General features: G+C 42.7%; 1 protein-coding gene across 3 annotated transcripts in view; it reads right to left on the bottom strand.

Moving 5' to 3' along the window:
• The window catches only part of LOC111865358, a 525,090-nt gene that overhangs the window by 327,925 nt on the left and 172,933 nt on the right, over window positions 1-24,232 (bottom strand). The window contains exon 1 of one of the 3 annotated variants that reach the window (XM_033751789.1): window positions 652-1,188. The exons of the other annotated variants lie outside the window; for them this stretch is intronic. Within the exon in view, the coding sequence (XP_033607680.1) occupies window positions 652-1,011 (360 nt within the window). The 5' untranslated portion in view covers window positions 1,012-1,188. Of the gene's footprint in view, window positions 1-651; window positions 1,189-24,232 lie in introns of those variants that run through there. 3 annotated transcript variants of the gene reach the window in all.

Consider the following 24,232-nt stretch of genomic DNA (forward strand, 5'->3'; position numbering starts at 1 on the left):
CTCCGATATAGGAGAATCCTAGCTAAGGGTAAGCTAGGATGGTTGCGTTAACGCCTTACAGCATAACCAGTGGAAGCGAGGAGGGATAACTCCACGCCCCCCTACTTGCAGTGTTACGGTGGTAGCAGAGGAGGCTGACTCCACGCCCCCCTGCGCCGCTAGGGCATAACAGTGGCGGCAGCGGGAGGGTTACCTCCACGCCCCCCCTGCACCACGGCATTACAGTTAGAAACCGTTACCAGAAGACGTCTAGTAGTAGGCTGAAGAAGCCTTAGCGTGTGGTGAATTGTAAAGTGTAGAAATCAGCGACAGTGTTATAGTTATTTGTAGTTATGATATGTAAGTGGTGAACAAATCGAGTCACAAATCCAAACCCCTTCTATTGTTGCACACACACACACACACACACATATATATATATAAGGATTACTACCGCAAGGGTTTAGTTGAAGAAAATCTGTGTTCGTGGATTTTAAGGGGCTTGACGCCAAGACGAACTTATTGGTGGTAAATCGCCAGTCGTAAAGTGACTTTGACTTTGACGAAACAAAGAAAAAAAAAAACAGTAATGATATAATCTTAGAATAACACCATCAGATAAGCGATTTCAGTGAAATCGGCAGAGATCTACGACATGGGCAGCATAATTACCAGAAGCTCGCATCCTTCCAGCGTCGGTCCCGGCCCTGCTGCTCTGAGATCAGCGACGAGAGACGAGGAAAACGATCTACGAGCAGGGATCAGATGATGACACCTTGATGATGTTGCTCGCTGATGATGCAGATGATGATGAAGATGATGATGGTGGTAGTGAGTATGGAAGTGATCTAAGCCCATGCCACCGCCCAGACCTGCTGCCCATTGTGATTCAATGGGCAGATCACGCGGTGGCGGACACGACCTCGACGAATGCCCACGAGGAGGTCTTGATAACCGCGGAGTCCTACTCAGCTCGTCACCGTCCTCACTGTCGGAGGCCGGAAACACTCGCTCCGCTTGCACACAACACATTGTACCCCCTATTGTTACTGAAGAAATGCTGTCACTATGCGTCTGGAAACTTCTCGACAAATATAATTAAAATAAAGTCACGCCACACAGTTCTATTCCCGTGACATTATTCTGCTCTGAAATATCTCACAGACTACAACAGTTGATGTATTGAAACAAGAATGTTTACACCTCAGATCACACGTTTCAAGCACAACGGTTCCTTTTTATGAATTGTCTCAATTGAAACGAAAACCTGTTAAACACTAATATCAGATTAAACAGCTATAATTCTAAATATACTTATTTAATGAGGTTTCAAAGTACCTAATCCGCCTGCTTAATTAAATTACAATTTTATGTTCATGTATTTACTAAATTACTTCTGTACATGCAAGTAAAAATGATCATACAAGCAACGGTTATACTACGATATACAATAATTTTGTTTTGAGGTTTAATTTCTAGTTTACGAATATTTGTCAAAGTATATTAGAAGGGTCTTAACGGTTTTAACTTGAAGATAAAGAAATCTCGAAATGCTGACTGCGAGAAGCTGCAGAAGTTAGTTTCCGGTCGAGTTCTTGTGTTCTCGAGGGTTTTACGAAGTTTGAAGCCGCCCAAGATCCTTGACGATCGCCCGAGAGGTGTTGTGCGAAAGAGCGTGTCTGTCAGCTCACTGAACCTCTGCTGGGATCGCTAGTGACGCTGGACCCCGCCTCCCTAAACATCCAGCAACCCTGGAGCGTTGTCATGACAACCAGCAGCAAAGCAGTAATGCGCATTCCTCGCCGCGCTGAAGTCTGGGAAGCACTGACCAAGACGCGGTGTTCTTCCTTCATCTCTACGTTGAATTTCATTACGAAAGTTCATAATTGAATATTCTGAATATTGAAAAACCAAACGTGGAAAGATAACGAGACACCAGTAGCAAGAACGCGTCAGATCTTCAACAGACTTTTCTTAAATGATCAGTAACACAAGTTTATAAAGTTTGAGTAAACTTTTTCTTCAAACCAAGTACAAGGTGAGAAAGTCCTTAAAACTTTATACAAAGTAGAAGACCATTATGTTATTAGAAAAAAAGGTAATAAATTATGAAAACTACAAGCGACTCACAAAAAGTGCTACGATTATATTGTGACATGACGCCTGACAGCCTGTACAGTGGAGCCAGAGTAGACGTTCATTTTTAGGCAACGACTCGGTAAACACATTCCCGCGACAATGAATATGCAAGAAACAAAAAAGGGATTGTTAGGAAACGACTTCCTATGTACCGTAGTGCAGTGATATTTATAATATATGATTCAGTGAGACTCTTATAGTTCCTGTATTAAAATCCGTTGCCGGGATAAGACTAGTGAAGATTGAGAAGACTTAGCGTGTCCTAGTGATTTGTAGTGTGAAACTCAGCAATAGTGTTAGACTTGCTTGAAGTTACGAGTTGAATGTATAAGTACAATAAACCCAATCAACCAATCCAAACTCCGTCTAATAGTCACGTACTGCTAATATATGTGACAATATGCATAACAGGACCCAATATATTTCCCTTTCTTCTGAAACTGACTAAAGTAAGATGTATACATGCTCGTGTTCATTCGTATAGATGTGAGGCTGAATGGAAGGGTGAATTTGGGAGGATTTGGAAGGCAGCTGTCGTGGCCTACTTCAGATATTGTAGGAGTTTGGAGTTCTCACACCGATCGTTATAAAGAGCTCTACTCCTATCTTCAGGAATATAGCATCGTCCAGTCCGTTGAAAGTCTACAGACGTTTCGGAGAAAAATGCTGACTCTATCTTCAGGCACGAAGAATAAGCAAAGTAAGATATAAGCCAGAAGCATACAACAAGAAATATTTTAAGATACATTCCTCCGAGACTTCGGTTGACCTTCACCACATTACAAGAAGTTATATCTCAGAAGATAGAACTCTATAAGCGAGGTACTGTTCCGGTATTTGCTTTCGAAGTTCTGAGGTAAACCATGAAGAATTTGGGTCAAGATAGCTGGGGACAAGACAGAGATTCGAACAGAGCACTTCCCGAATAAAGGATTAGAATATTACTGTCCATAATTTCTACTGACGTCAGCAGAGAATGATAAATGTGAAAGCATCCGAGAAACAAAATACAAAATACTACAAATGATTATTAACTTTCCTTATGATAAAGCCGTCTGGCGTGAAACTGACCACTGCCGCTTTATTTTATTGCTAGTGGGGTGGGACTAAGTCTGGCCTATTGTACCAGCCCCAGATGATAGGTGAGGGTGATTGTGGAGCAATTAGTGGAATGAAGATTGGCAGGAGAACCGAAGTACTCGGAGAAAACCTGCCCCAGCGCCACTTTGTCCACCACAAATCCCACTTGACCAGACCCGGGATCGAACCCGGGCCGCCGCGGTGGGAAGCCAGCGACTAACCGCTTGAGCTATGGAGCGGCCCACCACTGCCACTTAGTGCCTAGAAAAAGAATACATGGAGATATACTTCAATATCCCGCATTTCCAGCAATTAAACATAGAAACTGAGTTCATATTATGTGTAATATATGATGCTAAAAGAGAACGGGCCGGTCACGGTAGCCGAGGGGTCTAAGGCATGCACTGTCTTTGCTCGCTCGGAAGCCGGGATCGTGGGTTCGAATCCCACCCAGGGCATGGATGTTTGTGTGCGTTTTTCTGTGTTTGTCTACAGGTAGAGGCCTTCCGACGAGCTGATCACTCGCCCAAGGAGTCCTACCGTATGTGTAAGATCTAGAAAAACCGAAGTGAACGGAGTTCATGGAGGTAGGCCTAGGCCCACTGGGGCTGTAGTGCCAAGGAAAAAAAAAACATTGAACGGACAGCCTTCATATATTTAGGGTAGTTGCTGTATATTCAGTAAGCAGTCGTGGCCGGCCGACAATGGGTGGTAACCTGGTTCGCGGGGGAGGGGGTCTAGAGCGGGATTCGTAATCTCATCATAGAATACAGGCGTATTACGAAATGTTACAGAGTGCCTATTATAACCATATTTTTTCTTGAAATATTGTTGCGAAGAAAAATGTGGAAGCTGACGTATTTACGGTAGGAAAATAAATCCATATTTCAACTTCCAGCTGCGCACCCTGTTATGCGCACAGTCTCCGTTTCCCCTCATCAGTCAGATTCGATTATGTAATGTTTACTGCTGAGGAACGAGTCACTGTCATATTGACAAGTCACAGGGGTTGCGAAAGTTAGTCATTTGCATCTGACACACTCCTAGCGCCACTACAGTTTCCACCCACTTCTGCAGATCGGCTAAGCATAGAGTTCTAAATATTGTAGCACGTAGAGCCTTTGTTATGTAGCGACAGCGAAATACGTAGATATACCAGAGCCGTTTCTAGGCAACGGCTCGGTAAACACGTTTCTGCGGAAAGTAATACGCATGAAACAATCGAAATATTGTTGGAAAGGAGATTTCCCATTTGTTCGTGCCGAGGAGTTATAAGGAAGAAAATTAAGGCAACCAAGTCAGTTCTGTACGGGACTCTGAAGAAAAAAGTCAGTAACAGTCACAACAGTACTCAGTTGAAAATCCGGTTGTGAAGAGAAGACTTTATGTGGAGTGTGTAATTCAGTGAGACTGTTATAGTTCCTGTGTTTAAATAAGGAACATTGCTAGGAAACGGATAGTGTAGACTGTAATAGACTGAGGACACTAGTGTGTGTGTATCAGTGATCCGTAAAGTGTAGTCACGAGTTGTGAGTGCATAAGTGGTCAATAAATAGAGGCACCAATCCAGACCCCGTCGATACTGCCACTCTTACAAAAGTTGTCCCTGTGCTTAACTAATTAAGCACCACGCCGTGAAAGCGTATGAGGGAGTGAATGTGTAGATTCACATTTTCTTGACCTCGGCACTAGTTTAAGGTGAGTGGTCAGCTTCACGCTCAGGCCTCTTTACTCCAGGAGAAAGAGCCCCCTGTGCCCACTGAATAGGAGGTTGGGTGGACCCCAGAGCCGGTATGGATATCTTGGAGAAGAGACCCTACCGGGACTCGAATTTCGACTCCTCGGTCGTCCAGTCCGTAGTCAGTCGCTACACCAAGTGCTCTATCCCGGCTCCCACTGTCACTTTTACACGTGACAATATTAACACACACGGGTTTCGTTGTTATAGACAAATATTTTAAGGTAAACCTGTTCCTGTGTTTAATTGATTAAGCACTGCGGACTGAAAAACTATGGAGGAGTGGATGCATAGATGCACGTACACTTGATCTGGACAATAGCGATCAAATTCAGTAGGATTCCTAGGAGGGGGATCAGCATATCGCGAGGCCGCTACACTTTATAATTTATCATTCATCTATTCGACACTATACAATGTAGCTAATAAAAGCATTACCATATAACAAAAAAAATTAAATATTGATGTTGTCTAGACTTCATCTCATTTCCTTGTGGTTATATTTTCAAAGACTAATTTTTTTCTGTGTTCTCTTGAGTTTACAAAGTTCTTGTTTCGCTTATCACAAAACTTTTACAAGAGCATGGGAGGAGAATTACGAACACTCTTTACATATAAGATTCCCTCCTGGCAGTACGCTATATAGATACATAGCTCATAGGAGGAAAACAGACTACGTACATAACGTGGCTGCAAAGGAAAAGAAAATACCGGGAACCAACTTCATTCTGTCGAACTTGTGTGTAATAATTTAACTTTTCTGAATGATGCGAAATCGAAACTTTCTCTGCGGTTGGATTTACTGGTCGATTCGTGTTCTTTTCGTCTCCGTTTGCTTTACCTCTCTTTCTGCAGCCTCTGCTTTACAGTCAGTGTCCGGAAATTTCAAACGACATTCGATGTGCTCCTTTGCCCTCCTCACAACTTTGCAAACAAAAGAAATCTTTTCCGTGTCTATATTTATTCGTCTCCGTGGAAAAGAGAGGAAGGAGTAGAGGAAGTTTCGCTGTAGAGAGGGGACCACGAAATGGAAGTGCACAGACCCACCTCCCAGATCAGCCCAGTGCTCGCGTATACAAATGTATTTAAAGGTTCACTCTTTAGAGTAGAGTGATTACTATATATATACCACCTGTTCTTACATACTGTCACGTATTAGTGACTAGACGCGCGGTTTGGGTTGGTAATTGGATTAATTAAACATTTACAACTAGTAACTGTATCGCTAATCTACACCCTAATCGCTACAACACACTCTATGTCTCAATCTGTTATAATCCCCATTATGTGTCGCTAGGTTACGGCTGCTAACTATGGAGCTTCTGCTTCCGTGTTCATGTCCTCAATGGTTGACGGCTGGCTTGCAACTCCTGGCTTCTGAGCCAATATTGTCGACTCACTGGCTTGTCCAATTTTCCTCATTAGACAACCTCGGCACGCACTTCATAGAAAACGTCGCTTCAAAAAAATACTGTATTGTTGCGTGTTTATTCGTTGCTGCGGGAATATGTTTACCGTGCCGCTGCCTAGCAATGACCGCATCTATTTCTTAAACTATTCCGGTTTTCAGCCTCATGTCACAATACATTCTGCACACAAAGTGTATTTATGTTTCATATATTTCTTTAAACCGCAACTGTTCCCCTAAAGAGCTTTAACCGGTTGGTCTTTGTAGCGGAGACGTAATATGTTCCCTGTGAGGTACGAACTGACATTGTATATATAATATAGAAGAAATTCAGTCTTTAAAGGGTTAAAGTGAACTTTCACGTAACCATTTTTGTGAGTTATTATGATACTGTCAGTAGCGTCGAATGATAATATGATGGATGAATGAGGAATTGGAAGGATTTCGAATAAAGGGGTCGTGACCTAATGGAGGTAGTTTCCCACCAACATTTGTCTGGAGGAAGCAAGCATGAGAAACAATCTTCAAGCACGGTCGTCATTTTGACTACTGAAAACAACTTCTCAAAATGCGCATGCGCGTCTGCTGCCTATACACTCTCATTAATGTGGACTGTGCTGCTATCTAGTGATAAGGCCGCGCCATAGCTCAAGCGGTTATTCCCTGTCTTCCCACCGCGGCGGCTCGCGTTCAAACCCGGGTCTTGTCAAGTGGGATCTATGGTGGACAAAGTAGCGCTAGGGCGGGTTTTCTCCGAGTACTTCGGTTTCCCTTACCAATCTTCATTCCACCAAATTCTCCATCATCATAATCACCAGGGGCATGTACAATAGGCCAATCAGTGGCCGCCGTGGCGAGTGGACCCAGTTGGACTCCACCCCTCACTAAGCGAATTTTTTACCTAGTCATACACACAGAAAACCTATTACGTCCATTACAGCTCTTTTACGTTTACTTATGATCTATTTATTGACTCCCTCTCGTATTCTCTGTTATTTATCTTCATTCGTATTTGCTTCACACGTTACGCACGTGAAAGCAATGCACGATCGAATTTTCGTTTTATCTGGTCCGATATGTATAAAAAAGCCTAGCGAATTTGCGAAGGCCTGATGTTATGCTTGACCTACAATTTACCCCTTGTATAACAACAACACTGTCCCTCAAAGTTGTCTCTGCGGTCAGCTTCAACCTCAGGTCGCCTAACTGACGTGGTTCATACTTTCAGTTTATATTCTGTTGGTTCTGCAGTTCAGTGACGCTTCCTCGGTCCTCCTCTATGTGGTTCTTTCCCCACATTGTGTGTGTAAAATGAGGACATTACACGAGCATAAACTCAACCGAGCGTACCGCTGTAGTGTGCTGCGAAGCGTTACTATACTTCGTCAACCATTTAAATAATAGTGGTTATTATACGTACCAATTTTTGACATTAAAAAGCACCACATTTAACCCACAGACTATTTATCTGTCCTTCACGGTTCTCAGAATAAACAGACTTTCCCCCCCTGGATTGCTTAACGACGTTTCTACACTGTTTTTCATTATTGAGATCATACGGTCAAATGACATGATAAGGTAACGTAAAATTGTCCCTGTGCTTAATTACTTAAACAGCAAGTCATGAAGCTATGACCGCGCCATAGCTCAAGCGGATAGTAGCTGGCTTCCCACCGCGGCGGCCCGGGTTCGATCTCGGGTTTGGTCAAGTGGGATTTGTAGTGGACATAGTGGCGCTGGGGCGGGTTTTCTCCAAGTACTTCGGTTTCCCTTGCCAATCTTCATTCCATCAAATTCTCCATCATCATAATCACCCTGGGCAGGCTACAATCAGTGGCCGCCGTGCCGAGTAGACCCAGTTGGACTCCACCCCCCCAGTAAGCGAATTAAAAAAAAGTCATGAAGCTGCCCGTGACGGTAGCCGAGCGGTCTGAGGTATGTATTGTCTTCGCTAGCCCGGAAGCCGGGATCTTGGGTTCGAATTCCACACAAGGCATGGATGTTTGGTGTGTGTAAACGTTTGTTCTGTGTTTGTGTCGTTCTGTGTTTAGGTAGAGGCTATGTGACGTCCAAGGAGCCCTACCGTCTGTGAAAATTGATCAAACTGAAAAAAAAACCTCGTCACTGTAAAGGTATAAGAGGAACGGATTAAGTAATTATGTAAGTAAGTAAGTAAGTCATGAAGATATACTGGGAGTGTAAGTACAGCTCAACCATTCTTGACATCGGCACTAGATAGAGGTCAGTGGCCAGCTTCACGATCCGGCCTCTTTACCACCGGTGCTTATTAAATAGGAGGCTGGATTGGCCCCAGTCGGTCTGGACTCTGTGGAGAAGAGAATAATCTCGCTCCTGCCGGGAATCCAACTCCGGCCGTACAACCCTTAGGGCAAACGATGCCAGACGAATAATAAATTGGAAATTATTTTAAAGGAATCGGTCTGGCATAAGGTACTATCTCGGAATTTGGCTGGAGGGACTGAGGAAAAACCACGTAAAACTATAATCAAGACAGCCAGTGATCCGACGGAAACATATTTTCAGTTCAACTTGCTGTAGGATTCTATTGCATTATTTGTACGGACGATTTCAAGAATGAAACACAATTATGCCAAGCTAGTTGGCTTATTTGATTCAAGTATTACTTCATTACCGTAACTAATTAACAATCAAAACTAGTTCCGATATCAATTATTTCAGATTATTCACGCTCTAGTCCAGTTATTATTAGACCCAGTATTGCTCGAGTTCCGGGACTGAGTTTGTTCCCTAATCCGACAGAGACACTCGCTGTGCTACTGCACTAGAGGCTTGAAACCTGTTCACTGAACCAAGAAATATTTCAGAGGTCTTAATCTGTCTCTCTAAGAACCACTTTAATATTGTCCACCCATCCACACCTTGGTCTTCCCTGGAAAGATGGAAAGAGTTCCATCTGGCTTTCCCACCAATATTCTATATGCATTCCTAATCTCTCCATTCGTGCTACATATCCTGCCCATCTCATTCTCTTTGACTTTATCATCCTAATTATGCTTGGAGAAGAGTACAAGTTATGAAGCTCCTCATTGTGCAGTTTTCTCCAACCTCCTGTCACTTCATCTCTCTTCGGTCCAAATATTCTCCCCAACACCCTGTTCTCAAACACCCTCAGTGTATGTTCCTCCCTTAATGTCAGAGACCAAGTTTCACACCCATACAGAAATACACATACGAGAAGACAAAAGGTTCTGGACTGAATGGTAGCAAGCATTACCTGAGTCCAACCGCCTCTTAATTACCTCCTGAATCAGGTTTCGATCTGTTATCATTGTTCCCAAATATCTGAACTGTGCCACATTTTCAAAACATCTGTTTCCTATCTTTATATCATGATTTTACCTTGCATTTTGGTGACGAGACAGTAACATATACTTAATTTTCTCTGTGTTTACTTCTAGACCAACCTACTTCCTTGCGTCAATTAAAGTTTGTGTGTTTTTCTTTGTGGTATCTACAGTATCACCCAGTAGCTTCACATCATCGGTACAGGCCAACAGCTGATGTGTCCCGTTTAATTTCAGTCCCACCTGGTTTCCCTGGACCTTCCTAATTGCATATTCTAAGGCAAAGTTGAAAAGGAGTGGCGATAAAGCATCTCCTTGTTTTAGAACATTCTTCGTAAGGAAATTATCAGACAAATGGTCACCTACACGGATTTTAACATGCGTTTCGTTTAAACATATTTTAATCAGTCTAACTAGTTTCATGGGTATCCCAAACTCTATCAGAATACTGTACAATACTTCCCTCCTAATTGAATCGTAGGCTTTCTTGAAGTCTAGAAATAGCTGAGTACTCTCTCATTTTATTCCAACTTGTGTCTCTAGTATCTGACGAATGCAAAAGATCTCATCAGTGGTCGGTCTGTTACGTCGAAACCCACACTGATGATCCCCAATAATTTCAACTATTTCAATTATAATTTCAACTTGTCACCACGGCACGGCACACCCTCAGGTTGCGGATGGAGGAGACGGCTTCCAGATATGGAGAGTAGCTTCGAATATATTGAATAAGCAGTTACGGACAGCCAGCAAGGGGTGGTTCTCCAGCTTGGTAGTTGGGCGTGGGGCCTACAACTCCTCACCGTAAAAAATAAACTGATTATGAAATGTTTAAAATAAAATTAAAACAGAAAAATTTAAATAAGTTGTTCGTATATATTGAAGAGGAAAATGTAAAGTTATCCCTATGCTTAATTAATTAATTAATTAACCACCACGCCATGAAGACCCTTAGGGAGTGGAGGCACAGCTCCAAGCACTTTTGACTTTCTACACGCTCATTTTGCCTTATTCCAGGAACAGGCGCAGGCGCAGGCTGTGTAAGAGGTTGGGTGGGCATCAGAGTCGGACAGGATGCTGTGGAGGGGAGAAAAATGTTGTATTGTATAGGAGCCTTTGTTAGGCAACGACCGCGAGATGGACGCATATATCAGGGCCATTTCGGGGCAACTGCTCGATAAACACATCCCCGCAGCAACACATACGAATGCAACAGTAAAATAACTGTGTTTTCTATGTGGTCCATACCAAGGTGTTATAAGCGAAGGACAAGATCAGTTGATAGTTATGTACTGGAGTCTGTGAAGAGAAGAATTAAGCCCGTAGACAGAGGAACAGCCATTGTTGAAGCCGTTACCCGGAAACGTCTAGTAACAGACTGAGAACACTAGATTGTGTACTCTAGTGAACTGTAAAGTGTGAAAATAGCGGTAATGTTATAGTTATTTGTAATTACGACCTGTAAGTGGTCAATAAATCCAATATCCAATCTAAGACCTTGTCGATAGTCACACATAATCGCGACGATATTGTCACGTGTATCAGTGACTGTAGACGGGGTTTTGATTAACGAGTAGATTTACTGGGCACTCACAAGTTGTAAATAAAAATAATTATAACACTGTAGAAATTACTATAACTATAACACATAAAAGTAAATCTTCAACGTCTGCTTGCTTGTCGTTGCTCGGTAACGAATCTTATCTAGTTAAAACTTCACATGGCCCATAGGGTTTGAGACGTCGAGACTCCCACATTTTCCAGACAGTCTGCTCAGAGATGACGGTAAGGTTGTCAGCCTTACGCGCCGGCCGCCCTTTACACCCAGGAAAATTCCTGGTACTCATTTCTGTTCGAGGCTGAGTCAACCCTAGGATTATAGTGCGGCTGCAAGGATTAGGTAAATTCAAAAAGAAATCCATTGACCTCATCGGGACTCGAATCCGCGACCTTTCGGCTTATAGCATAGTGCCTCAACCAACTATGCTACCACATGTCCCCTGTGGTTCGGGTTACTGCTTACAATTCTGGACGTTTGAGTTGCTAATGTACCTGTCTGCTTCACACTCAAATGAGCTGATTTCCAAGTTGTTATCTCTGTTCCGCTTCAGTAATTATACGTTTCGTACTATTATTTAGTGAATACGTAATATCCGATAGTCCTTGGATATAACATTGTACCACAAATGGTCGACTGACATTAATCATGATCAACATCACCCACCACTTCAGAACATGAGGAATCTTCCCTTCGATCAACGTCACCCACCACTTCAGAACATGAGAAATCTTCCCTTCGATCAACATCACCCACCACTTCAGAACATGGGGAATCTTCCCTTCGATCAACATCACCCACCACTTCAGAACATGGGGAATCTTCCCTTCGATCAACATCACGCACCACTTCAGAACAAGAGGAATCTTCCCTTCTGTCTTCAGTTTTGCTAGTGATTACTTGTTTGGATAGTATTTTGCGACGATGCCCATAGTTACACCATGTATCTACATAATTATATAACCAAAATATACGTGTATGTGTGTGACTGTAGACGGGGTTTTTGATTATTGGATTTATTGCCCACTTACAGGTCGTGCTACAAACAACAATAACACTATCGTTATTGCCCCACTTTACAGTCCACTGTTGAGGCACTATGCTACAAGCCGAAGGTCGCGGGTTCGAGTCCCGATGAGGTGGATTTTTTCAATTGACCTAATCCTTCTAGCTGCACTATGACCCTGGGGTCTACTGAGCCTCTAATAGAAATGAGTACCAGGAATCTTCCTGGGAGTAAAGAGTTGCCGGCCGGCTGACAACTTTACCGCCATCTGTGAGCAGGTTGTCGAGAAAATGTAGGATCCTCGACGTCTCACAGCACTATGGGCCTTTACGGTCTGTTACACGGATAACTTTTACAGTTCACTGTTACACACGCTAGTGTCCTTAGTCTACTACAGCCTACACTATCCTTTTCCTGGCAACGGATTTTAACACAGGAACTATAACAGTCTAACTGGATTACACCCTCCAAATATCACTGTAGTACAGCAACATTAAGTCTTCTCTTCACAGACTGACTGTCAACTGAGCACCAATTCAGTAACTCCCTTCTTTTATTACCACTTGGCATGGACCGTACAGAAAACATCGTTCCCAACAATTCTTCTATTGTTCCTTGCCCATCCATTGCCGCTGAAACTTGTTTACCGAGCCGTTGCCTAATAATATACGTCTCCTATGGCTCCATTATTCCGGCATTCAGGCGTCATGTCACAGTACTATTAATTAATGATAAACGGGGAAGAATTTGGAAAGAAGCAGCCGTGGCCTAATCGAGGTTCTATTCCGGAATTTATTTGCGTGGATAGAGGAAAAACAAGTAAAACCTCAGTCGCAGCGAATGTATCCGTAGAGATCCGAACAGATGACCTACCATATACAAGTCTCTAAATTATTCCTCTATACCAACCTGCTTGTTTGTTCTCCACTGTATATGACTGTTTAGGGTTGTGGATACCAGGCTGTACGACGTCACACTCGAACGGCTGTCTGAACAGCACATTTGTTTTTGCAACCTCAGAAACAGGAATGTATCTGTAATTAACCTGAAGACCAATATGAAGCACAAAATTCTGTGTTATCCTAAGAAGAACACTCGCATTTCCAATGTTCACTGCCATGGTTACGTGCGACTGCGATCAGACTGAAAATATACTAAATAAAAGAAAAAAAAAACTAGCCTTTTCCGTCTCAGAAACTTATGGAATGTACTGGCCGGTGTTTTTAAACCTGGCCTTTTTCGAAAGAATGCACAAAGGATTTGGTCCAGTCAGCAAACCGAGATAAGGAACGTAGGGTTGATGTGGATTACAATGGGCCCTAATTCCGTCACACGCTACCCTTCCCATAATGCAGATGCAGCAACTCACAGAGGATGAACAACAAGCATAAGATCCCTAGATGTTATATGAAAAGTAAGGCAAGGTGAATTTGTCCCTGTGACTAATCAGTTAAGCACTATGCCATTAAGACGCGTGGGGGAGTGAGGTTGTATCGCCGTCATTTTTGACCTCGGCATTAGTTGGAGGTGAATGTTCAGCTTCAAGTTCCGTCCACTTTAACCACAGTGAAATCGCCCCAGCTACCCATTGGGCATGAAGCTGGGTGGGCCCCATAGCCCATCTGGACGCTGTGGGGATTTGGGAAATCTGGAATCATCTGTTTTAATATTAGTAGTATTTCAGCTTTGAAATTCAGAATAAGTTAGAACGTTTAGTACAGTACCATAGTTGGGTACAGTGTGTTGTCATCACGGGATGATCTGCCTGCAACTGTTCTTACTGAAATGCAAATATATTAACATATCTTTTTCGTATTAATTATTTATTCATGATAAGGTAAGAAAATAAAGATAAAATTATCTCTGTAACAGGCCGTGGAGGCCTGCAGGGTTGTGAGACGTCGAGGCTAGACAGTCGGCTCACAGATGGCGGTGAGACTGTCAGCCTTACACGTCGGCCGGGCGTCCTTTGGTCCAGGAAGATTCCTGGTACTCATTTCTGTTAGAAGCTGAGTCAAACGGAGGGCCATAGTGTGGCTGGAGGGATCAGGCCAATTGAAAATTCTAACCTCATTAGTATCGAAACCGAGACCTTCCGGCTTGTGTCATAGTGCCTTAATTTATTTATTGTAGCTTCTTTTATGACTAAATACTGCGAAATATTACATGGCATAAAATTGATAGTCATATATTTTCTTTTACAATTAAATATTTAATTATAGTGCACGAGGTTACAGTAACACAGCGCGCTGCACTGACTGTCGCTAGGTGGATTTGCTGAAAACATCTGAATCAACACCTGTCACCAATTTCAAAAAATTACTTATTTAGAGGAGCTTCTTGAAACCTGTATTTTTTATTTCTACAAAATTGAGTGTTATGATTCGACTGTAAGTAGTCCAAATAGAGACCGAAATCATTGTTAAGAATTACAGATTACGTTACGAACGGACACGACAGGCTAGAAACTGTTTAATTAAAACGAGCCGTATCCAGTTGCGTTCTGCCGCCGAGAGCTATGAATTACACGAATTACCTTCCCATTCTCTGTTACCTCACGAATGAGGGTGTCACACACTTCCAGATGAGACAAGACAGGCCGGGTACAAACGTCCCCAGAGGGAACAATTTCCCTTTAGGAGAAATTCGTTCTCTCACGATCCCATCTCGTGTTTCAGTAACATGTCGGTTTAGCATTGTTTATATAGACACTACAGCCATCGTGTACAATTTAGATTCTGCACCAGAATGAGGATTTAGCTACTGTCTTCATGTATTAAATTAATGTTTGCGTGGTGTGGAGAGGGTACATAGAAATTACTTTTATCCCACCTAAGTAATATTCCTTCGCCATTAATGTTTTAGAGTTATCAGGTAAACTGATATTTACTTTAGGAAACTAATAATTAGAACATAGGCTTTAACAAATAATAAATACGTTTTTGATTTAATGCAGAGATAAAGAGATTTGTTTTCTAAACGGCGTCCGAAACCTTTCAAGGCATCATCTAGCTGCCTATGCAGGCAGGGGAGCATTTTATCAGGGGGAAAATGGCTGGGCTGAGTCGTGAAGCTGACCATTCACATCAACTAGTGTTGAGGTTAAGAATACATGGAGTTATACCACTACATCTACAATGTATATTTATAGCGTGGTGTTTAATTAAAGCGTAGGGACAATTTTATCTTTTAACTGTCTCAAAACTGGCGTTCTAGTACTTAAATTCAACGCATCAAGTCCATTATTTTGTCTGTTATTTTACTGTACGGCACTGATTAGAATCAAACGTCAACTGAATGCGAGTCTACAGCGTCACAATGACGCCATCTTATTCGGTCATCTACACAAAATGTCTCTGTGTTGGAGTACAGAGCCAATTAAGTACCAGGTCATGAGGCCGTGTGAGGGAGTGGAGATATAGTTTCACGCATTCTTAACCTGGGCTATATAATATCGGGATAGATTGGGCATACTCATTCGTATTCAAGAGTTCCAGAGTTCAAATCTCGTTCTAGAAAACAACGATATTACCTCAGACGAAACAGTGACAACGTTTAACTCATAAATATGCTACAGACCTAAATAAATTGATATTAACAGTCCTGTATTTCAGGCATGCAGAAAATACATATTTTTGTCTTTTGATGACATCAGTGAGCAACAGAAACCCGTGCACAAAACTCCTGGGAGCTTGCAGAAGATTGTAAAAGAAAAGAAACGTTATTCAATTCGTCAATTTAGTTAGACGGTTTAGTTTCAGAGGCGGATGTAGAGCTTCTGGACTCTCAGGGGTTTCAATCAATGGAAACGTAGAGGCTGTTTACATTTCAGAGCCAAACATTTGCTCTGAATACACGTAACTTTCCTGCACTCTCGATGAATGTTGGGATTTGAAATGAAAACCGAATATTCACGTTGATCTGACTTACTGACAGTTGTAACCTTATCAGTAGAAATATGCAGACTTTTTAAGTGCAAGCAAAAGCATTATAATTTGTATTAGATTTATTTCGCGATGTTATACAGAGTGTTTCAAAAAGAGCTTTACAACTTTGAAAGCGTATATAAATTTATGCATTCGACATACACAAGGTTTTGAACTGTCATAATGTAGCAAAACACGCCGTGTCATGCACGTGGCACTGTAGTACCCAATACCGCCACCGCGAGCGCTCCCGCAGTTGAATTCAAGATGACTACTTTCACAGGTGCAGAGCGTGCTCGTTGTGTGTTTTGGTTCGCAGAAACGAAGTTTGTACACAAGTTCAAAGGAAATTTCGCACTCAGTATCGCAAGGAACCTCCCAGTAGGGCTACAATTTACTCCTGGCACAAGAATTTTGTTCAGACCGGATGTTCTGTGCGCCATGCCAAGCCACCCGTTCGGTCACGTGTTTCTGACAATACAGTGGAACAGATTAGGGAGAGCTTCGTTCGAAATCCACGAAAGTCAACTCGACGTGCGTCTCGGGAGACTGGTATTCCAAATGTTACTGTGTGACGAGTGTTACGAAAACGTTTACACTTAAAAGCGTACAAACTATCCATCGTTCAACACCTTACGGTCGCAGATAAGGTTGTTCGTAAGGAATTCTGTATGCAAATGTTTCATCGGATGCAAGACGATGAGAAGTTTGTGGACTCCGTAATTTTCAGTGATGAGAGCACGTTTCATGCCAGTGGTAAGGTCAATACCCACAACTGCAGGATCTGGGGCAGCGAAAATCCACGTGTCTTCCTGGAACATGTTCGGGATAGCCCAAAGGTGAACGTGTTTTGCACCCTCAGCACAGAAAGAGTGTACGGCCCCTTCTTCTACATGGAGACGACCATTACCAGTAGCGTATATCTGGACGTGCTCCAAGAGTTCCTCATTCAGTTAGACAGACGAAGATGACCAAGAAGGACGCATTCACTTCCAGCAAGAAGGCGCACCCCCTCATTACCTTGGAGAAGTGCGCGAGTACCTCAACACCCGTTTCCCAGTTCGGTGGATTGGTAGAGCGGCGCCGATAGCATGGTCACCTCGTTCCCCGGGTCTTACTCCCGTGGATGTTATCTTATGGGGATTCTTTAAAGATCGAGTGCTCGTACCGCCTTTGCCTGCAAATGTCGTTGAGCTCCGAACTCGAATTACTGCCTCAGTTGCAGAAGTGACGCCAGAGATGCTACGTAGCGTGTGGCAAGAGACTGACTAGAGGTGGGACGTCTGCCGCATTACCAATGGAAGTCACATTGAACCATAACTATCCGAGGTCAAACTCGGCGTGTTTTGCTACATTCTGACAGTTCGAAACGTTGTGAATGTCCTCTGTATAAATTTATATAAGCTTTCAAAATTGTAAAGATCTTTTTGAAACATCCTGTATTAGCCTTTATACTGAAGAAGGAACAAAAACCTGTCACTGGAAAGGAGAATACATTTTTAAAGATTCCAAATCGTTAGGCCTACAGACTTTTCCTGCTACCTATGGAACTAACCGATTACGTAAATAATCAACAGGATCCAGCGAAATAAATCAAGAAACTAAAAAAATAAAGCAACAAACCAACAGCCAACAAAGTAATGAACTACCAGCTAATCAAGTAACCAACAAACCAATCATCTAACGAACTAGTCAACCGAACAATGCAAGTTAACGAACTAAGTACAAGAACAAACAGCGAAGTAAACTTAATACAAAAACTAATGAACTAACTAAAGAACTAACCGAGTAATGAACCTAAAACCAATAAACTAAAGACCTAATGGGAATATTTCTTGAGAAGACATCAGACGCTCAGGTAGTCGAGAAATTCCTCGCCTGGTATAGAATTAAATTTAAATTTCTGTATTCACATACACTGTGAGGGAATCCCACAAAAAGTCAGATGTATGCACTCCAGTTCATTGTGAAAAAAGTCCATTAGTTAAGAAACGAATTTCTAAAAGACGATAATATATGAAAAGCAACACTGATCATCTGTTTTGAAGTAAATCACCGTAAAAGAGGAAGTCAACATATACTGGGAACCCTCAACTAGGAGTGTTCCAAGTTTCGTAAATGAAGAGGTTATGTTTGCTTAGATAAATATATATGAAGCTTCATAAAGTTAACATTGCTAAGATAGGGCTTACAACCTTCCTTTAAAGGGACAATACTACATACAATGAAGTTCTTACGGCCGAATATTCGTACTTGGAGACAACCAACGCTCTTGACGGCACTTTAGGCACTGTCAGTATGGGAAACGCCCACAATCTGTTCCCTCCACGGGAAATGTGAACAATTTGCATTCAGTCCACGGAAGAGGAAACGTTCCCAAGGACAGCTGCTAAAAGGAGGAAGTCGTCAGCTGGTAGGATGACGCGTTCAGTGACAAGGACGAGAAGGTTCTTATTATTATGCCAGGGCGTCGCCTCTACTCGTAAAATAAGAGACGAGTAGCAGCGTCAAGTATTGACGTGAGGTGTTTCGATCCTCGGCTGTCACACAATGTGACAGAAATAATACGGAAGTTCAGGTAAACCAAGAATGTTCTATTATTACGTTACTTGTTACAGTTACGCCAAAAATAGGCCGCGCCGTAGCTCAAGCGGTTAGTCGCTGGCTTCCCACAGCGGCGGCTCGGGTTCGAACCCGGGTCTGGTCAAGTGGGATTTGTGGTGGACAAAGTGGCGCTAGGGCAGGTTTTCTCCGAGTATTTCGATTTCCCCTGCCAATCTTCATTCCACCAATTGCTCCACAATCACCCTCACCTATTATCTGGGGCTGGTACAATAGGCCAGAAGTGGCCGTAGTACAAGGGACTTAGTCCCACCTCACTAGCAATAAAAAAATAATACGCCAAAAATAAACTCGAATCTTTAATTACTTTTCTTACATAAATATTGTCAAGTGTATGAGTGACTATAGACTGAGTCTGAATTATAAAAGCAGCGCCAATGCTAATTCACACACTCTGCAGCTCACTACAGCACGTACGAAGTCTTCTCGGGCTGCTGTATCCTCACCGGTTGTCGCCTGGTAACGGTTTCCAACGCCGTAGCTTCCTCAGCTTCCGTGTTCAAATCCTTACTGCCTGGAGACTGCCTCACAGCTAACTCCTGCTTTGGCCTTGCCATAGCTCAGGCGGTTAGTCGCCGGCTTTCCACCTCGGCGGGTCTTGTTCAATCCAAGCTCAGGTTATGCGGGTTTTGTGGTGGACAAAGTGGTACTGGGGCACGTTTTCTCCGAGTACTTCAGTTTATCCTGTAAATTCTCCTTCCAGCGACTGATCCACATTCATCAGCTATCACCTAGGGTTGATAAATTGGCCAATTAGTGGCCGATATACCAAGCGGACTCAGTCTCATCCGACGCCAAGAAATTAGCTTTTATCTTCTAACTGCAGTCTCAAGACTCTCTCGTAATCGCAGCTGCTCCTTGTTATATAGCCTCATCACGGACTGCACAGAAAACACCTCTCTCAACAGTTTCATTGTTGCGTCACGTGCCTATCGCTCGGACCGCGTCATTACTTAACAACGGGTCTACATGCTACAATGTGTTAAAGACACGAAACGTGAATACCATGCTTTTTTGCATGAAAACAGTTGGAGATAACGTAGACTATTTTCGTTTATACGTATACTGGTACGTGTATATACACGTACGTAAATATGATTTTTACTACAGTTTTTGTTTGTGTTTTTCATTGCTCTAGAATTACATTTTACTTACACAAACATAACATTTTGGAGACGCAGAGGTTAAGCCGCATTTCATCTCGCCATAAGATGAAATAATCAGCTTCGTGTTGTGGCCGCCTTTACTCCCGCTCCTCATAGTATATGTCTAGGTGGGTCTCTAACATTTTCATGCCTAGAAATTATGATGGAAATCACAATATTCATACTGAAAGTTGAAACTTGGACGAGGGACGGAAGCCTAACCCTTACACTGCCGTGGAAGGGACTTAAGTTCGCTTATTCTTAGGTAATTTCACAATGCTCTATGAAATGCAGAAAGAGATTAGAGTAGATATGTATGAAATGGATGGCGGGGGAGGGTCTCTTTTGGTGGGGGTTATTTTACAACTCTCTCAGTAGCTTCATTGTAAAATGTCGATAGGCAGTATGATTAATGAATAATGAATCTGAAAGGATTAGAAAGGTAGCCATTATGGCCTAATCGAAATAATACACCGACATATTCTTGCGAGGACTGAAAAATCTACGAAGAACTTAAGTCAGCATAGATGATGTCGTGAGCGAGATTCGAAAGAAGTACTTCTGAATAAAAGTCTAAAACTTTACCGATACATCAACCAGCTCGGTAGCTAGGAAGGAAATCGGTATAGCTATTCGTATGCAATTTAACGACACATTGTCAATTGCAGAACGTGATTATTATTCGAATATATACAAGGAGATGGACGGAAGTGGAGGAGTAGGGCGTCTATATTTTGAATGGCTAACTAACTAACTAACTAATTATCTAACTCCATAAATGTGAGTCCTTGAGAAGCCGATAGTCGCTCAGATACTCAAGAATACCCCAACATTTTTTGGGACCCAAAAATTTCACGACTGTCTTCAAAAGAGACCTCCAGCGATTTATACCCTGAGCCAGACGAATCCAGTCCACCCCACATGCGAAATTTATTTGGAGAATTTAGAAGTTTCTGCCCTACTTACTCCGCCTCTCAGTATCGATTCTTAAACAGATGTCACTACTCTGTCACGATATGTAAACACTTGTCTCTCTTTGTGTTGCAGAAGAGACGGAAGGACATCATCAAGAGAAGAGAACTCGATATGTTACATAGATTGTTCCGAGGAGAGACGCGGAAAACATCGCTTCGAACAGAATGCATCCCGTTAGCAATGATAAATTTAGGGCGCGTAAAATGTCTAACAGGAAGTTGCTTCCACAGAGGTGTAAAAAAGTGTAATTTCTCAAGATATTTTATTCATTCTTGTCTGCAAATTGATGAGTTCATTTTGTTAATCATTTCACTGAAATAATTCAGTTCGTACCTCACAGAAAACATATTGCGTCTCCGGTACAAAGCCCAACCGGTTATTGTTGTTTATGGAAAGAGTCGCTGTTTAATGTGAGAACCGTACGGAACGCACACATACATTCTGTAGACAGAGTGCAGAGTTTTGGTATATTAAAGCAAATGGTACAGATACTAGCCACGTGACTTCAAAAGGGTGCTCGGTACTGCTTGTGACATATTCGGGAGGTGTCCTGTTCTAGTCTCTGCCGGAATTCATATTGTTCTAAGATTTTCTTGGACTTCCTGAACTCCCTCAAGTCAAATTTGGGAATATAGTCTTAAATTATATCAAGCTCAGTTTATTCCATAACCCATCAAATTCATATTCACGATAATATATTAATTCGACGCTATATAACTCGAATTAATGAACGCGTTGTTAAAGCACTCACTCACTAATGGAGCTGAGCCCTACTTGAAAAACTGCCAATTGTGCAGCTACTAAAGAACTTCCCAGCGTTTTATGGAACCCGAAGGTTCATTAAAGTGTTCATAAGAGCCCTCTACTGGTCCCTATCCTGAGCCAGATCAATCCAATCCATACCATACCATCCTATCACTTTGAGATCCATTTTAATATTGTCCACACACCTACGCCTTGGTCTTCCCAGTGGTCTCTTTCTTTCCGGGGGGAACGCGTCGTTAAATAAACCATAAATATTGTGACATGTTGCGCAAAGGAGAACCCCCCCACCACCAGCAGTGACGCGGCGGGTGAGTCAGCGCTCCCCTCCCCCTCCTCCGCACGGTAACGTAACGGTGACGCAACAGGATTGTTACGGTAGTAACAGCGGTTACTACCGCTAGCGTTACTAGCAACACGGCGCCAGGCAACAAGGGTGCCTATTACGTGGCCGTTTTCCGTATGGTCCGATCCTGACTACATGGGGAGCAGCGAAGGCTATTCACAGTCAGTTGTACTGAGTCAGTCAGTCAGTCCTCGAGCTACCTCCGAGTTAGTTCCGAGTTAGCCAGCAACTAGTCAGTTGTATTGTGGCATTTGGAGTGTACTAATTGTGATACTGCAGATAGCAGTAAGCGTAAATCTGTAATTTGGGTGATTGTAAGTGCGAATGTGAAATAAAATTCGCTACATCAAATACGGCGTAAAGTTATTTGTCGCGATATACGCCCGATACGCGACAATATATATATAATAAACTATACTTGTTACAGGACACACAGAGACACGAGTGTAATGCTTGCTGAAAACTGAAAGGAAAATTTCAATGTTTGTAGTCGCCTTTTTCCGTGTTTTCGTATCAAAATTTTACCTGCATTTCTCTTCAGTCTCATGTGCACTACATGCTCTGAACATATTATCTGTCTGAATATGACCATTCTAACAATATCTGGAGAGAAGTACACATTACGAAGCTCCTAATTATACAGTACTCTCCAGGGTTCCAAATTAATTTCTTTTTTAAATATCGTGGGATGAGGTGATTCTGAATCCATTTGGTACGCCGGTCACTAACTGGCCCATTGTACCAGCCCCGGATGATAGATGAGTAGGGGCCAATCAGTTGAATGAAAATTGATAGGGGAAACCGAACTACTCGGAGAAAATATACCAAAGTGTCACTTTGTCCACCACAAATCCCACACGATCTGCTGCTGGGATCGAACTCCGGCTTCCGCTTTGGAAAGCCGGAGACCAACCTCCTGAGCTACTGTGTGTTCCGTTTTCCCTGACTCCATCCCTGCAACTTTCAGACATTTCCCTTAGCAACCTATTCTCAATCAGCCTAGCCTGTGCTGGATTTAAGGATCTCACAGCGGTTACTATGAAAATTGTCATCTTCTTGGATCTACGGGCGTACACTCTATTAGAATATCACGGACCATTCGGATGAACATACTGCCTCCATCTTCAGTGTCGAATAATAATCGACGCAAAAGCCAACAAGGAGCAGGCGGCAAAACGAGCCCTGCTTCTCGCTTTTTTATTGTTTGGCCTACTGTCTGACCCTGATGATGGAGAGAGAACGTTCCTCCCAAATCAGAAACGGTAATTCAATTTCTTACGCGAACTTGAGCGCACACAGTAACGCCTCCATGACGTGGAGTTACAGAGGAACAGAACAGATTGAGCAAGCCACATTCACGATCCGCTTGCGGTTAAATGTCCAGGTGAGATTGTCCTGCTACACATTAGCATACCGGCCCAGCAGGATAGCAGTTGAGTTGATATCTGTCACTCTGGCTCGAAATGCTAACGTGATGGGTGCCTGAACAGAGCACCAGACACCGTTACTAATGTATTACAGCGCCTTGTGACATAACAAAGTGCAAAACAAAGGCTGGTAAGGACACAAAATATGGTATTATACTCCATCCGCTGTGGGAACGAAGTTGCGTCAACGGCACTTGGTGACGTATATTACATCGTTACGTCATTACTACAAACTTACTGAATTCTATTTTTATCAAAGTCTCGGAATCCATACGCCTGTGGGAAAATCAAACATAGTTAAACAGGACTAGAGCAAGGATAGCTGTCAGTATAGCGACGTGTTATAGACTGGAAACCTTGGGTTCTATCCCCGGTAGGGACAAGGAATTTTCTTTACTCCACATCGTCCAGACCGGCTCTGAGACCCACCCAGCTTCCTATGTAATTGATACCTCAGGTTAACTCTACGGAGGTACGGAGGCCGGGGCGTGAAACTAACACCTGATGCCGAGATCAATAATGGTGGAACTATACCTCCACTCCAACATACGTCTTCATGACGTGGGGCTTTAATAACTAAAAACTGGGACAACTGTAGCTATACTATACTTACACAGGATTTTTCTTGCGTAAGGTCCCCTACAGATTGTATGATATACCGTCACTCGTAGAGTAGACGAAGCTTAGTTTAAAATGACTTCGTGTCAAGATAAAAAATTGATTTAAAGTATGTCCTTTTCGTTTGTGTTGAGGTTCTCAAGGATGTGACTGTGAAGGATACAATCTATTGTAATG

Source organism: Cryptotermes secundus, unplaced genomic scaffold (assembly GCF_002891405.2).
Source record: "Cryptotermes secundus unplaced genomic scaffold, Csec_1.0 scaffold114, whole genome shotgun sequence".
NCBI lineage: Eukaryota > Metazoa > Arthropoda > Insecta > Blattodea > Kalotermitidae > Cryptotermes > Cryptotermes secundus.